We start from the raw sequence: 15,729 nt of genomic DNA on the forward strand, positions 1-15,729 counted from the left end.
CTAATTCTCTTGTGTTTTTTGCAATTTCTCTGAGCATTGCTGGCCGGCAAAACTTCTACTTGTATAGAGGTGGTCACACTTGCTGATGATCAGCTAATCACCTGCATTTGATTGGGATTGGTAGCATCTGGCTGAATTCCTATAGAAGCGCTTTTAGTTTTTTCACCCACTACTTCTGCATTCAGTATATCTTTTACTAAATGAACGGTCTATTAAGGGATGTTGTTGTTAACGTGAGGCTGTATTTACCTGAATTTAAGAGGTGCCGAGGACTACGTTATTTTTTTAAATAATACTTTGATATGTAAAACCTCTGAACAGAGAGAAGGCATGCTTTCTTTTCCATAATTGTGGGGTAAAAGGAGAAAAAAATTTACTTTTAACCTTTGACTGGCTCAGAGGGGAAAAAAACAACTCACAAAATGTCGTTTAATATGAATATTTATTTAAAAATCAATAGTTCAATACAGAAATAGTCATCTGTTATATGTATTATCAGACAGTCAGTACTTCAACCATGCTTTCTCTGATTAATCACGGTCTCAAAAAAGTACAAGAAATTTTTTTCCATTATTGAGCTTGTGCAAAGAAAACACACTAGAAAGCAATAGAAACACTGACACAAAGTAGATAACGATCAGTTCCTTTGAACAGTTCATTTTCCAGAAGAAGGCATCGCACAATTCCAAAAAGATCAGTCAAAGATTTAAGGCCATTTTGTACAGTTAATTTTCATATAGATTCGTATATTTCAAAACACTCAGTTTTCAACAAAAGGAACTGGTGCATCCTTTGTAAAACTGTACATGCAAACATAGTGCACATTATTAAGAAGATATGACGAGCATACGATACATTATTTGGATATCTTTAGTAAACAAAGATCTTACGTGTGTTAACACCTCACATGATCTAATAAAACACGCTTAGAAAAGGCGCCTCACAGGCACTCGCGCACACACACACAAACACACGCTCACGTTCGCGCAGTATACATCAAATGTGTTCACACATATACACACTTGTGGCTTCATGAGGCTTGTCAAAGTTAGTGAGCCGTGTAAAACTGTATGGAAGCTGAGAAAGGTCTGAAAATATGATCCTTACTTACATATTATTCCAAAGTAAGAAACTAAAAAGTAGTAGTGCTTAATTTGAAATATTGGAATTTGAATGGATCGAATTTGGGTTTAATTAGTTTTCTGTTTTTTCAAAGTCTAGCAAGAAAATTTCAAGTTTTCCAATTTCCAGAGCTTCAAATTCAATTTTACATTCAAGTGTCTGTGTTTCAAACCTGGTTTGATTTTAAAAAGTTGAAAGTTTCTATCCTGAATTTCACTAAACCAGGTCCAGCAACTTTTTGTTGGGTTTTGTTGTTTGTTCATCAGTAAACAAACAACGAGAAAAATGGCCTAAAATCCTAAAATCAGAGAGAAAAAAAACAAGTTTAACTATAAATGAGGAATTTAAATGACACAATTACCTGATTTTCACAACATTTTAGATTATGGTGACAACATCAAGTATTTAAATCAGCTCATAATTGACAATTTAGCCCTGATTAGCTGGTCTTCTCATGAAATTTGGTGAAATTAAAATTAGGGAACAGATGTATTTTCCAACCTGGAAAGTTTTTAATGATGAACGTGTGACTACAAGAGGTAGTTTGTTGTTCAAATAGCATGGGTTTAAATCTGGGCAGCCAACTGAAATTGGGATTAAAGCCAAGCTGTTGTTGTAGTCTGCAAACAATTCAAGTTGTAGTTTACATCCATGTGTGTCCAGACTCGTATTATGTACAGCCTGTAGCATATCTGCAAGGAATCAAACAGGTGGGCAACTTCTATTAGGATCATCAAATCAGTATCTGACTCATCATCTCCCTGTTTGGCACTGAATAATGGTCAAAAGTGTTTTTGCTAGAAAACATTTTGACACTTTGGATATAAAAAATTATAATTTATTCCCATTACACAACATTTGTTGTTGGTGGTATTTTTTAAGTATGAATTATATGGTCAAAATTGTATTCACAGGTCACAGTGTGTTTGACCTTTAACCATGCAGTTCCACCTTAAGTCCAAGCGGATGTTTGTGTGGAATTTAAAGAAGCAATATTGGTTTTTTTTAAATTGCTTGGTCCACAGCTGTCACCAGAGACAAGGCAAAACAAAGAAAGGAAAAAAAGAATGGAAATATATAAATGACCTGTTGAAAAGGTTTATTCACATTTGCCTCTCTATCACTCTTCTAGGTTAGATTTTTAAACCGTAGTGTTTCAACTACTGATGAAAAGCTGTATTTATAGGCAGTCCTGGTATTTGCAAAGAGTGTTTCTTGCTCTAGTAGTTCAGGGAACTTCTCTGTTTTTCAGCAACCGGCTATAGCAAACTAATTCTATCTGCTCCAACAGCTTAGTCTGGAATTTTGCAATGTCTCATGCTGTGATGACCTTGAGGTCCACCTAGGGTTTGATCAGGTGCTAACTATGTCTCTGTTTGCTCTGCAGGGACTGAATAGGTGACATAGAGCGAGCATAGAGGTGCCCTGTCTAGGCAATGAGCTCTTAATGTTGAATTATTATGCTTATTTATGCTTTCAACTGAGCAGTTGGCCACAAGAAGCCTAAACCAGCACACACACATTCATTTGATAAATTCAGCGAAATTGAGTTTCTGCTACGGTGACAATACATGGGAGAAGACTGTAAAAAAGAAAGAGAAATGTGAGAATGCAATAAGAAATGCAGCAATGTATTTCTCAAAATACCGTGAGGCTGCGGTGCAATGTAAAGTATTCCAAAGTATGTAAAAAATTCCAGTTACAATTTTTTATTTATTTATTTTTTAGTGTTGCTTTCGGGGTTACTCCTTTTTACAAGGAGATGGAGATAGCACATGAATATTAAAATGTTGCATTCCCACTTAATTTAAATATTGTATCTACTGTTGTTTTAAAAGGTTATTTCAATCGACATCCATATCTCAATCCAAATCTCCGCATTCACACACACTTGTGACAAAAATAGAAGACTTTAAATTGGAAACTTGTCGAAACGGTGAATACAACTCGCATGCGTCATCCTCGTTCATATGATTAGCACATATAAATACACATCGTAAAAACAAAGCTGTATCAAAGCTAAAGGTGTAATAAAAATGCACTCAAGTACAAACACACTACACCCACGCAAAGAAAAAATATAGGGAAAATGTGTTTTTCTCTGCATTTTTGACCACTGGGCTCTTTTTGCTCAAACAGTATTTTGTTTGAGAGCAGCTGCTATTGTTTTACACATTGGGCAGGAATATGTGACAACACAATGAGACAAAACCCCTGGGCACGTGCGCATCCTACTGCCAAGGCAGTTTGTAGCGGCAAGACAGACACAGAGAGACAGGGTAGCCATGTTTCCATTCAACTCTCAAGTAGTGCTACATAAACAGCCAAAAAGCTCTTCATTGAGCTCGGATGGAGGATTAAAGTAAAATATAATAGGGTCAAAAAATGTAAAAACCGAATATGTAACTAATATTAGCCACATTTTAATTTTTTGTTGACTTCACAGTCATGCTAACAGGATCATTCTTTTAAAATGCTAACATTAAGGCTGCTAGCATGTTCACAACGATAATGCTAGCATGCTAATGGCTAGCAATTAAACTATTTGCGATGCTCACCGCCTTGGCGTGTAAGCATATTAACAGTCACTAATTTGTGGTAAATATAATTTGTTTTTAATGATACTTTTTTCTTTTTCTTGTGACTGTATAACAACGTTACACATTAATATGGGAGTTTTCAATCTTTATCAACGACGTGTGCTAGCTAACCAACTGTGCTGTTCCTTGAGTATTTAGCTTACATTTCTTTAGGATGAACAGAGAGTCTAGGTTTTTTTAAATAATTTCCAGTCAAGTTAAATCCTGTATGAAGGTCATTATAGTACTTGAACAAAAAAAATAAATAAATAAAAAATAACTAAATAAAACCCTTCTTATTTCTGATTAGCATAAAATTCTGACTTTTTCAATTAAACTAGCTAAAAAAGAAGGCTGGATGGAAAGACAGCTAAAAGTGACAAATGTAGAAAAGAAAGGATTGAGAGAGATGGAAAGATAAGGCTGAAGAAGACAGACGAATGAAGATACTGGCAGACAGACACTCATCCCCCACAGACAGACAGATGGATAAAAGAGGTAGTGCAGGGCCACTATATGCATGCAGTTGACTGAGGCTACACTCATGCAAAAGTTTAATACAAACACTAGAATACAGTACGGTACAGTACAGCACAGTACAGTACGGTACAGAAGGGCTACCAGGACCTGCACTGCTGCTACCTGGCATGGATGCCAGGAGAGAGAAAGAAAGAAAGAGAGTATTACAAGCTTCATATTGAAACTATATAAAAGTATCAACAGTAAAAATCCTCGTTAGCATTTACTGTAAACAATGAGTGATTTGGAGAGAAAGAGAAAGAAAGAAGTTATATATGTCCAGTTATTTACAAGTGAAATTACTGCTCATTTAAGATCATGTAACTCCTTCATTTGTCTGGAGACATTCTCTTTAAAAAGTAAGATCAGCCATTTTATACTGCTTTTCCTTTTTTCTTATTTCTGCCACAATTTGAATTGAGACTCTGAACTTTCTCCAAAATCTTTCCAAGCATAAAATAAGCAGGTAAAAAAAAAAATCAAAACAATGACAGGAATGCTTGACAGTGGAAGTAAACAGACTCTCATCTTCTTTTCTTGCCCTCAAAAGCGTCACTCTCCTGGCCCGGCATGCAGCTTTCTGAACACATGAAAGACCACTGTGATCCACAACCACAAGGCATGGAGAGCGGCTTTAAGGAAATGGAAGTATTTCGCGTGACAAGTTCAGCGAACCCCTGACTCCAAAACCTTTTCCAGCCTTGCTCCTCAGATCTGGGTTTGGATGGGTTGCCCAGGTGGTGTGTATGGAGGCGGCGCCGGTGAAGGCTTTATCCCACGGGTCCGCATGTAGGAGAGGAACTGGTCTGGAATCTCAGCCAAGACATCTTTGGCGAGCCGGGCCATGCTTAGGATGTGGTTCCCCGTACGATCGATGTAGTCCCTGAACGGGACAAACTGAAAGGTAAGAGGAGGAAACAGATGTTGAGACAGGAGTTGGTTTGAAGAACAATGCGAAATCAATCATATATAGGTTTTATAGGCACTGCAGGCTTGTCAGGCAATTTCCTCTTGCATAATTCTGCGCGTCATAGCCATCAACTCTTAGCTAGCTAGCCAGCCAGCTAAGTCAGCATCATAGGCAGTGTAAAAGGTGAACAAATTTTGAAGCTTTGCCATTAGACCTTTAAAAATATTACAGTTATCGTTAACCAAGCAGAGCTGATTATTTCCTTATTGATTGTTGGTCCTGTTGTAATTGAATGTCACCCTACCAAATAAATGACTACTATCTGCTTTCCATGTGGTTTTACTGTATTTGATGTTGTTCTGCACTGAAACTGACCAGTTAGTCACGTGACCAGAGCTCAAACATCTGTCTGTCGCTTCTAAGACTTTCTGAAGAAAAGCAGTCATAGAAAGTTCTGTCTTGATGAACAAAAATTGGACTTTTGTCATTTCAGGCAATAAAACAGCTCAAAGCTAGAAAGCTTTTACCGAAGACGATGCTTTAAAAATAACTTTATGGAAGTAGGACCGGCCAACTGATAGGACTTATAGAGGTGAAGATATCGGTGAAATGTGTGGGAAGACAGTTGGGTTTGGTAAAGAGGGGGAAAATGAGAGAAGTCACAGAGAGGATAGACGGCAATAAGGAAGAAAAGCGCAGATGGAGAAGAGACTGGGTGAAAGGAAGAGAAAGGGGGGTGAGAAAGAAGGAGGGTGAAATATGGTGAGGTGGGGTGGAGGGGGGAGCAGTGGGAAGAGCCACACAAACGAACGAAGAAAATGAAGAAGTTGAATTAAGTAATTCATCTTCTTTTTGTTACAAGTGGGAGATGTACTTGTGAACTGCAAGATTATTTTTGTAAAAGTACAGCTGTACAGCTCACCAGGCTAGCAGCTGCCTGTGAGAAGAATCTAGCCTAATTAAGACGCTGCAGAATCGCCCGGGCGGCTGAAACTCTGGCGTGTAGCTGTGCGGCGATCGGGCTACAGCAAATTGTAAAGGTTTCGCCTCAACTGGGGTAAAGAAAAGTCAGAATCTGTAACATCACCTAGCTGAGCAGAACATGTAGAAAGATGAAATGTGCATATTTTCATCCAATTTTTCATTTTTCTCCTGAGACTTTTGGTAAAAGAGTCTCCTGACACGGTTTGGGGCTGCTGGAGTGAGAAATTGAGCAGTTGGAAGCTTTGAGATAAGGCGAAAATACAAGCCAGCAGCTACATAACAAGCACCAGTTAGCTCTAGGAAAAGTCAGGGATTACTGGGATCAAATATTAGGCTGCATAATTTATAGTGGTGCTGAAAGCATACGTGTATCCTAAAACACCAGTCACCGTATGATCACTGAAGTTATTTCACTTTGCTGATATAAATCTTGTAAATCTCTCTCATAATGTCCCTCCAATGGAAGACAAAGTCACTTTTTATATTTACTTAATGAGATGTTGTCACCTGCAATCACAAGATCACAAATGGAGACAATTTGTGCTGGAAACACTTGCTGCAGAAGTTAAGCTTCACCATGACACTTGGGGTTATTAGCTTTCTGATAATGAGATCCTGCAGGCTGAGCTGGTGTAATGTTCCCGTACAGAAACGTAGTTTTTCACTGCCACCAGGTCTTTTTCTGCATGGAGCGCTTGTATATGTGTGTGCTTGAGCTTGTTAAAAAAAAAAAACCTAACTAATGAGCGTGGCTCTGAGGGAGGGTGCGAGAAATAAGACTATGACGGCGGCGGCATAAAGGTCACGGAGGAGGAAAACGTGACTTCTCCGTGTTGCAATCAAACAAGTGGTTTGCTGTGAATGTTCGTTTTCTTCTACTTCTTTTATTTCGGTGCTAAGATTAAAGCTGCTTTGGGATTACCTGCAACCGTGAAGTGATCCCCTGCAGCAACACAAACAGGAATACAAAGAAAAGGGAAGGCAACGAACGCCTGGCTGAACTGGATGATTGAAGGGATGGGTGAACTAATACTGCATGAAGTACGACTGTGACTTTATACATTAAAGGCACGTCTATGTGGCTGCTTTGCTAACCTAAATGACCTTTTAAGAATAAAGAACTTAAGCACACAGGTAGCGCTGTTGTGGCTATGCCGAAGCCACATGGGGAAAATTCTGATCTTTCTGCGCTGCACAGGTCCATCTTACATGGCTGCCTGCAGACCCCACAATGCCCTAGGCTTTTTAAAATGGGCATTAAGCCAGGGGTTAGAGCTGAGGTTCACTGTTCATTCACTTTAATGAGGAAGTGAGACTGAGTAAAAGATGGAGGGGATGGCGAATTGGCTCTTCACTGTTACTGGGGAGCCTGCCATTATCTTTCTGTGTGTGTGTGTGTGTGTGTGTGTGTGTGTGTGTGTGTGTGTGTGTGTGTGTGTGTGTGTGTGTGTGTGTGTGTGTGTGTGTGTGTGTGTGTCTGGGGTATGAGCAGACAGAACCACCACATGGTTGGTTCTGTCTGCTCATACCTCCCAGGCCCAATAAAAATGCATAGGCCCTGAGTTTGGCTGGAACTGGAATTTTGTTGGGAATGTGCATTGCTAAAGCATCAGCTGATAGGGGTCTTCAGGTGGGTCCCACTTAATTAGCTAATTTGAGCACTTGATTTGTCAGGTGTAAATGAAGCACCTCGTAGCACAGGTATTGTTTCAGCACACACAGTTTGTACAGTTAAATCCATAACTTGTTTTGGATTTAACTGTCCTGTCTTCCTTCTCTCACCCCAACTGGTCGCAGCAGATGGCCCCGCCCCTCCCTGAGCCTGGTTCTAGCGGAGGTTTCTTCCTGTTAAAAGGGAGTTTTTCCTTCCCACTGTCGCCAAAGTGCTTGCTCACAGGGGTCATATGATTGTTGGGTTGTTCTCTGTATGTATTATTGTAGGCTCTACCTTACAATATAAAGCGCCTTGATGCAACTGTTGTTGTGATTGGCGCTGTATAAATAAAATTGAATTGAATTGTCTCGTGGGCAGTGCTGCTCCATGAGGATGGGGCTGGCTCACACCAATTTGACTCAACTCCACTTTCCAATTAATATTCACAGGCTCTATTTACAAACAATCATTTGGCATGCAATCCCAGTGAGGGGACACCCGTATGACCTCCATTTAATACCCTTAAGATGTCTGTATACTCACTTTAAATATATTGTCACAGCAAAGCCGTCAGAACACAGAATGGACCGAAAACGCAGACCCAAGACAGTGACACAGGTTAGTGTAATGAGGATGAGTAACGATTTAAGAGACTGAAGGCAGACCTCACCTGAACAATGTCCCTCTCGGCGTATCTTCCTCTAGAAGAGATTCTGACTTCATCACCGTCTAATTCAACCATGGCTGTAAAGATTAAAGACAAAACTAAGCTGGCAGCAGTTTTTCCTACAAAAAAAATCTAATCAAATAAAGGTTTGTTATTTTAACCCACATGTTTCAACATCTTGTTGACTTACCATCAAATTCTGCAGGCCCTACTCCCACAATGATAATTGACATCGGCAGGCAGGAGGCCTAAACGAGAGCGAGAGGAAGAACAATTAATATTTCAAAACATTCAAAGCTGTGAAAATCTTTACTTGAGTGTAACGCCATGCATGTTCACCCGTGTTGGACACTGTGGAGGTTTTTCTTTAGTAAACAAATCATGTCACATTCATGTCTCGCAGAACACATACAATATGTGTGATCATGTGTGTTTTCCACCCCCGGAGCGCTGCGTGGGTTGAGCCATCACTGTAATTAATATTAGACATGAGACACTCAACTCGCTAACAGCTAACAAATGACATGTGTTTGTGTTGTACGTGGGCGCATTCGTTCAAGTGTCACAGAGTGTGTATGCAGTCCATCGGTGTGTGAGTGTGTTCAGTGAGTAATGTTATGACCTCAGGCTGCAGAAAGATAGATGATGTTATCGAAACATCTCGCTTATTTTTTGCTCCCAGTGGTAGAGGTCCTCAGGTTTCTAATTCTGCTCCGCTCACCCCCCCCCTCATATCTCGCATATATCTTCCCCCTTTTTTTTACCCAAGCCTTCTATTTCTCCCGTCGAACCATCAAACCCCCTGTCCTTTGTTGTTTTCACAGGCCCTGAGATGGATCACTGGTTTCAGAAACATGGCTTCCGTTCACTGTTCATTTTGTTTGCATTCTGGGCGACTCTGGACTTGACAGTGATGGAGAGGATGGTGCGAAGGTTAACCACATGTTGGCAAAAGCAGCACAGCAAACACACATTATAACAGAAGGAACCGCTGCCAGTCATGGATGTCGTATCAAATGCGAAATTCTATTTTTTATTAAATTCCCTCAACTGTGCACAGTTCACATGCGCTTTCACCCCTCTGCTCATTTGCACACAGTTTTGTCTTGACTGTAAATGTTTACAATCCAGAGTATTTATTTATGTTTAAGATTTGGTCCACAGTTATTTCGGCGTGTTTCCTAACTTTTCCCACCACAACACCGCATGTAACCAGCACAACAACAGAAAACTGTGACTGCTACCCGTGCACTATAGTGCACTAACCCTGATGTGTGAAAAGCACACTGTGACTTGCTGTACATGCTAACCCAGTATAAAAGGAGGATGTAGCCATGGCGATGTCACCCGCTGGGTTAGGCCTCTACACTTTGAAGCTTCAAAATGAGCCACCACACAGTTCTTATTGATGGTTTTTTGAAGTTACTATATTTGGACAAAAGGGCTGAATTATCTTGGTTTGCAAGCTGTCTCCACAAAGTGTACAGACATGCATTGCTCAGTAATAGTCTAATAGTATATTAGAATTTCTCTCAACCGAAGCACAAACCACACAGCTATAACATTAATCAGATAATCCATTAAAAATGCCCCAACAGGCATAAACACAGTAGAGAGGTCTACTTCAGTGAGTGAAATTAATAGAGGGAAACTAATAAACACATATCAGAGCCAGCTCCCTGTGTTGGGAAACCTGTCAATTAAAACAGCCATGCTCCCAATCCAATTATCCAGGTGGATGAGCTTTAAAGAAATCATCCCACTCAGAATTCTAGAAATGAAGAAACTATCCACAGAGGCCAAAACTTATTCTTGTATGAGGCTATAATTATGCTTTTTAATGCTATAAAGTTGGCCGTTTTAACATGAGAGTCCATGAATACGGACTCGAGAGGATCTGCAGTTTTTGCCACTTCTGCATTTTCCCCTGTTCTAACCCTCAATGATCAAAACTTCAGATGATACAGTAATCATCGAGCACAAAGCAATTTTCATCTATTTAGGGATGGGAACATCATCAGTGCTAACAAACTATCTAGAAGTGTGAGATTTAGATTGTTGCACCTTTAGCTAATCAGGTTGTGTTTTGATGTTTGATGGTTGTAGTGTTGTGGTGTTGTAAATATATGCGAAATGGGGCAGCTAGCATGATGGTCACGGTCATTTCTCTTTGCATTCGCCTCCATGGTGATTCGTTGCTTCTTTAGCATAAAGTACTGCTTCGTAAAGTTTAATTAAGGGATGAATTGCTTCCTTCCTTGTTTGTCGTTCATGTTTTCATTATTTCCTCATTCCTTCAGCCAGTTTTTGGTTTTGAGTGGCATTGGCTTTATTTACCATTATTATAATTAAACTTTTGCAACTAATATTTCTTCAAAGGGTGAACTTTCTGAGAGGTGCAGGCTCAGGTGTTCACAGCTGCTCTGCACGTCCTTACATTGACAATAGATTCCTTGGTCTGGGCCATGTCTGAGATGACCCCGTCTGTGATGATGAGGAGCACAAAGTACTGGGAGCCATCCTTCACAGATGCTGCGTATCTGTACAAAAACACACAAAGAAACAATTTGTGGTTATTTCTGATCTCCTTACATGTTTTTGTTACAAATACAGCTCATTACTTGAGTAGATTATGCATCACACTGTGTAGTTTAATTACATGTAAAGCATTTAGTGGCTTTATTTAATAAAGAGCAGAAACAGATCTGTGAAAACAGGGTGGTATTGATGCTCTGGATAACAGGATAATCTGTCAAACACATCTTTATGTCAGTTTCACAGATTCTTGTCTTATTAAGAATTTTAGCCACTCTGTTACCAAGTGTGTCCTTTCACTCCTGTCTGAGTCGTGACCTAATATTATTCCAACTGCTTCAGTTTCTTTCAAGCATCACCTTTCTGTGCAGCAAGCTACGTCTCCATCTCCTAATAACTTCCACTATAGACCATCACAACACTGTAGATAGAAGGATGAAATATAGCAAAACAAGTCGAGTCAGAGACAGCGAGAGACCAAGGAAGACAAAGTCGATAATTACTAAGCTGTATGGGGGAGTGGAGTAAGAGATAGCAGAAATGATAAATGGGGGCTGTGCTATCAAAAAAAGAGATGCAGAGGCTGGACGGGACTTAAAAGAACTGCAAGCCTAAAGTTGATAAATAAGTCTTACAGTTGCAAAAAGATGTTACGTGTCCCCATAACAACTAGAGTTTAAAGTTTTTAATGAGGTTATGAGGAGGAATTTATGCAATGTGTTCTGATTAGTTACGTTCTTATCTCACACAGCTGAACCAGGTCTGAGAGTTAAAACTTTTAGAGCAAAAACAGAGTTAATGATCTGCAGTCTGGCTCGGGGGAGGATAGAAGTTTATGAAAAATGCAGACTTGTTTACGTCTCTGAGAAACGCTTAACATATTTATGTTTAAAGACTTGGTGATTGATATATATATATATATATATATATATATATATATTAGGGGTGCAACGATATTCGTATCGATATTGAACCGTTCGATACAGTGCTTTCGGTTCGGTACGCATATGTACCGAACAATACAAAATTTGTAATTTATTTTATCAATTCTCCTTCTGACGATGCTGTCTGTGTTGAGCGCTCAGTGAATCTGTGTTCGACTACTCCGCCTAGGCTGCACTGTCCAGCGCAGATCCACTGAGCGCTCAACACAGACAGCATCATCAGAAGGAAGAGCGCAGGGCAAGCTAGCGAGACAGAAGTTAAGCTCTCCTTGCAACAGGCAAATTGAACCTCATTCAGATCTGGCGTTTGGAATTATTTTGGTTTTCATGTGACGTATGACCCTGAAGGTAAGCGAGTCATGGACTAAAGTAAAACAGTATGTTGGATGTGCCATGCAATGCTCAATTACATTGGTGTGAACTAGTGTGTTAGCGCAGTTAGCTCGTTAACGTGTTGGCCGTCTAGCCCCATGCACGGAGCGATCGGCGGTAGCTCGTTAACGGAGATTTGCCGTGTTGTGGCGTTAAGGTCATTTCAACGACATTAACCTGAAAGCACTAGTGGGAACACAACGAATATGACTGCACATTTACGCCGACATCATCCTAGTGCAAAGACAAGTGGAAGCAGACAAAAAAAAGCAAGCATGCTACTAACTTTAGCTGAGTCATTTAGACAGTTGTTAGCACATGATTCTCCTCATGCTGCTGAGAATATAGCCCAGAAGAAGCGGATAGTATAGCTTTTATTTTGGAAAGAGACATTTCTCTGTAATAAACTCTCTTTTCCAAAGATGAGTGATTCCTCAATCAGATACAGGGCTCGCAATATCGCTAGCCCGACGTCCCGGAGCTAGCGATTTTTTTCAGTCGGGCTACCAAAATCTATCTCTTCCCTGCCCGTCGGGCTATTGTAGGAAGAAAAATATATGTCAATGCTTTTGCATTCTTTCAGAAATGTAGCTGGGTAATTATGTCATTGGCATCGGTGAGCCACTGTCAATATGTGACATATTGAAGTCGCGTTTGAATTTGCGCTTGTTTTTTTGCTTTCACTTTGCAATCGCGCGAACTGTGTATAGAGAGCGACAGCACTGATCTGTGAGTGATGATAATTTGCGCACCAATTCCTCTGACATCGTCTTATCAATCGTTAGCTTACTATGCAAACATGACAAGTGAAATCTCCCACAGCTTAAACATGTGAGAGGTTGATCGGGCAGAGAATCGCTGAGCTTATGTGAGTGCGTGTGTAAAAGCATTTCAGTTCTGCTGAGCCAAATAAGACAGGTCGGGGTGAAGAAGTGACAGCCAAAGAAAAGCTTACCACAAAACGGAGAAGTTATGACAAATCAGACTATAAGTCAAAAAGAAAGTGCAGCTTTATGGTTTCATGGACAAAAGAATTTCTGTGGCTGCAATATGATGAGCTAAATAACCAGGGCTGCACATAAGTGGTCCGCAGGTGCGCATTCGCTGTCAAAATAAAAAACACGCACAAGGGTTAGGGTTAAATTTAAAAACTGTACTTTTGAGTTAAAATATATATTTATAATTTTAATAAATGACAAATTAAAAATGCATGAACATTTTTTTGTATCGAAAAAATACCGAACCGTGACACCAAAGTATCGAACCGAACCGTGAATTTTGTGTATCGTTGCACCCCTAATATATATATATATATATATATATGTATATATATATATGCATGCTGCAAGCATACATGCTGCAGTTTTGATTGGGTTTGTTATTTGAACTGAGGAGAAGAATATTTCAGGCACAGAACAAAAGCAGCAAAATGAACAGCTTCACTTTGTTTAAAGAACTGGCCTGGCTCTGAGTCAGGGGTAACAGAGCTGTGCTGTTTCTTATTGTTACTATTCAATTCAGTTAAATTTTATTTATATCGCTCCAAATCACAACAACAGTCACCTCAAAGCCCTTCATCTTGTGAGGAAAAGATCCTACAAGAAATACAGAGAAAACCCCAACAAACTCCCCTTTCACCCGCTGGGCCCATGTCCTCATTTGAGGTTTGACAGCGGTTTAGTAGATAAAGGTGAAAGGCTTGGACATGAATTGAGCTGCGGTTTGGGGACTGGCAGTGGCTCACGGGCCTGGCAGATCCCCATAGTTTACCCATAGTACTACATAGAAGTGAAGAAGTGAAAGAATTGAAAAGGGGAGGGAGGGTGGGGCACGTAAACGAGAACAAACAGCTTGTAGGACTTGGGGAACCTACATAGATGAGAACCGGAAGGAGCGTGTTTGGAGGTGTGGTCCTGCTCCTAAAATTCAGATACTTTATCTCCAATTAACAAGAAGAAACCAGCAGAACAGGTTCATGGAGGGACACAAGACACAAAACATGCTGTGGAAATGCAGAGTGGTGTCTAAAAATAGAGCAAGTGAAAATTCCAGCGTAATTACGGGAGGATTTAGGGTCACCTGATCCAGCTCTAACTATAAGCTTTATCAAAAAGGAAAGTTTTAAGCCTAATCTTAACCTCTTAAGCCCCAATGCTCCAGATACAGGGGCATTGTCTGTCCCTGTGTGTTGGCCCTGCGACAGACTGGCGACCTGTCCTGAGCTGTGTGCGTGTTTGAGGTTGCTCATGCCTTGGTGGAGAGGACGGTCTTTGAATCATTTAACATGTCTGACTTGTTCTCTTTTGCTTCGTGACCAGCTTCTAGACTTTGGTGTGCTGCTCTTCCTCTTGATGGTAAAGGCGGTTTGTCTGTTTCCTTTAGTTTAATCAATAATAAATACCTTTTGATTTAATGCCAACTTTGCCACCTTGTCTCCTTTGGACACTTTTTTACTTCCCAACAACCACTGAATATTTTATGTGACACATGGATGTATAACCTGTGACCAGCTGCATCTCCGTGTGGTTCAGCAATTGCAGAGTCGGCAACCTCCGCCAGCTACAGCGGATTGTTAAAGCAGCTGCCAAGATCATCGGAACATCTCTCCCTCTGCTACGGGACTTCTTCCACAAGTGCTGCATCAGTAAGGCCTCCTGGATCGTGCTTGACCCCTCACATGGACTTTTTTCTCTCCTTCCAATATTCAGATGCTATCGCAGCATCGAGGCCCGATCCTCCAGACTGTAAGATAGCTTTTTCCCCACAAGCCACCGGACTCTTGAACTCACTACAGGCTCTCCCACTCCCCCCAACAAACACACCCACACAAACTGTTAACTAACTGCCTCTATTGCACTCCACATACCACTGCCTTTGTAACCCAGATGCTGCTCTATGGACAATCCTGCTCTCAAGAATCCTGCTCATGGTCACTTTAAATCACTTCAACCTGTAAATTGTAAACTGTTATTGATCCTTTTACCTTAGTCTTATCTGTGTGTGTGTGTGTGTGTGTGTGTGTGTGTGTGTGTGTGTGTGTGTGTGTATATGTATGTCTTTTGCACTGAATGGAAATGAACTGAACTGCCTCTATATTCTGTACTATATATATAGCAGAGATGACAATAAAGTTTACTTTGACTTTGATAACACACACCACAACCTGGTGACAGGCAGTGCTTTTGGGCTAATTATGGAGTTTTCCTGCTGTACTTGGGCACTCAAAACACTTTATACAACATGCCTCATGTAACCTTACAGGCACCTTTTTCTAACATTCACACATCAGAAAGCAACTTGGGGTTCAGTATGTTGCCCAAGGATACAAAGGGATGCAGATTGGAGCGCCAATGATCGAAGCGTCATGGCTTTATGCTAAGCTAATCAGTTGCTGTTGCTCAAAGGGACTGACCAATGGGTTGGAAAGGGCTCAAATACTACAT

General features: G+C 40.4%; 1 protein-coding gene across 1 annotated transcript in view; it reads right to left on the reverse strand.

Moving 5' to 3' along the window:
* Window positions 1-429: 429 nt before the first annotated feature.
* LOC146650156 (copine-8) overlaps window positions 430-15,729 on the reverse strand; it is a 108,031-nt gene continuing 92,731 nt past the window's right edge. Inside the window, exons 17-20 of the mRNA XM_085386421.1 lie at window positions 10,873-10,975; window positions 8,626-8,683; window positions 8,439-8,512; window positions 430-5,117 (exon numbers count right to left, since the gene is read on the reverse strand). Coding sequence (XP_085242547.1) covers window positions 4,929-5,117; window positions 8,439-8,512; window positions 8,626-8,683; window positions 10,873-10,975 — 424 coding nt within the window. The 3' untranslated portion in view covers window positions 430-4,928. The remainder of the gene's footprint in view (window positions 5,118-8,438; window positions 8,513-8,625; window positions 8,684-10,872; window positions 10,976-15,729) is intronic.

The sequence above is a fragment of the Rhamphochromis longiceps genome, linkage group LG17 (assembly GCF_057381845.1).
Source record: "Rhamphochromis longiceps isolate RC_006_pf linkage group LG17, R_longiceps_female_GT1.1, whole genome shotgun sequence".
In the NCBI taxonomy this organism is placed as follows: domain Eukaryota; kingdom Metazoa; phylum Chordata; class Actinopteri; order Cichliformes; family Cichlidae; genus Rhamphochromis; species Rhamphochromis longiceps.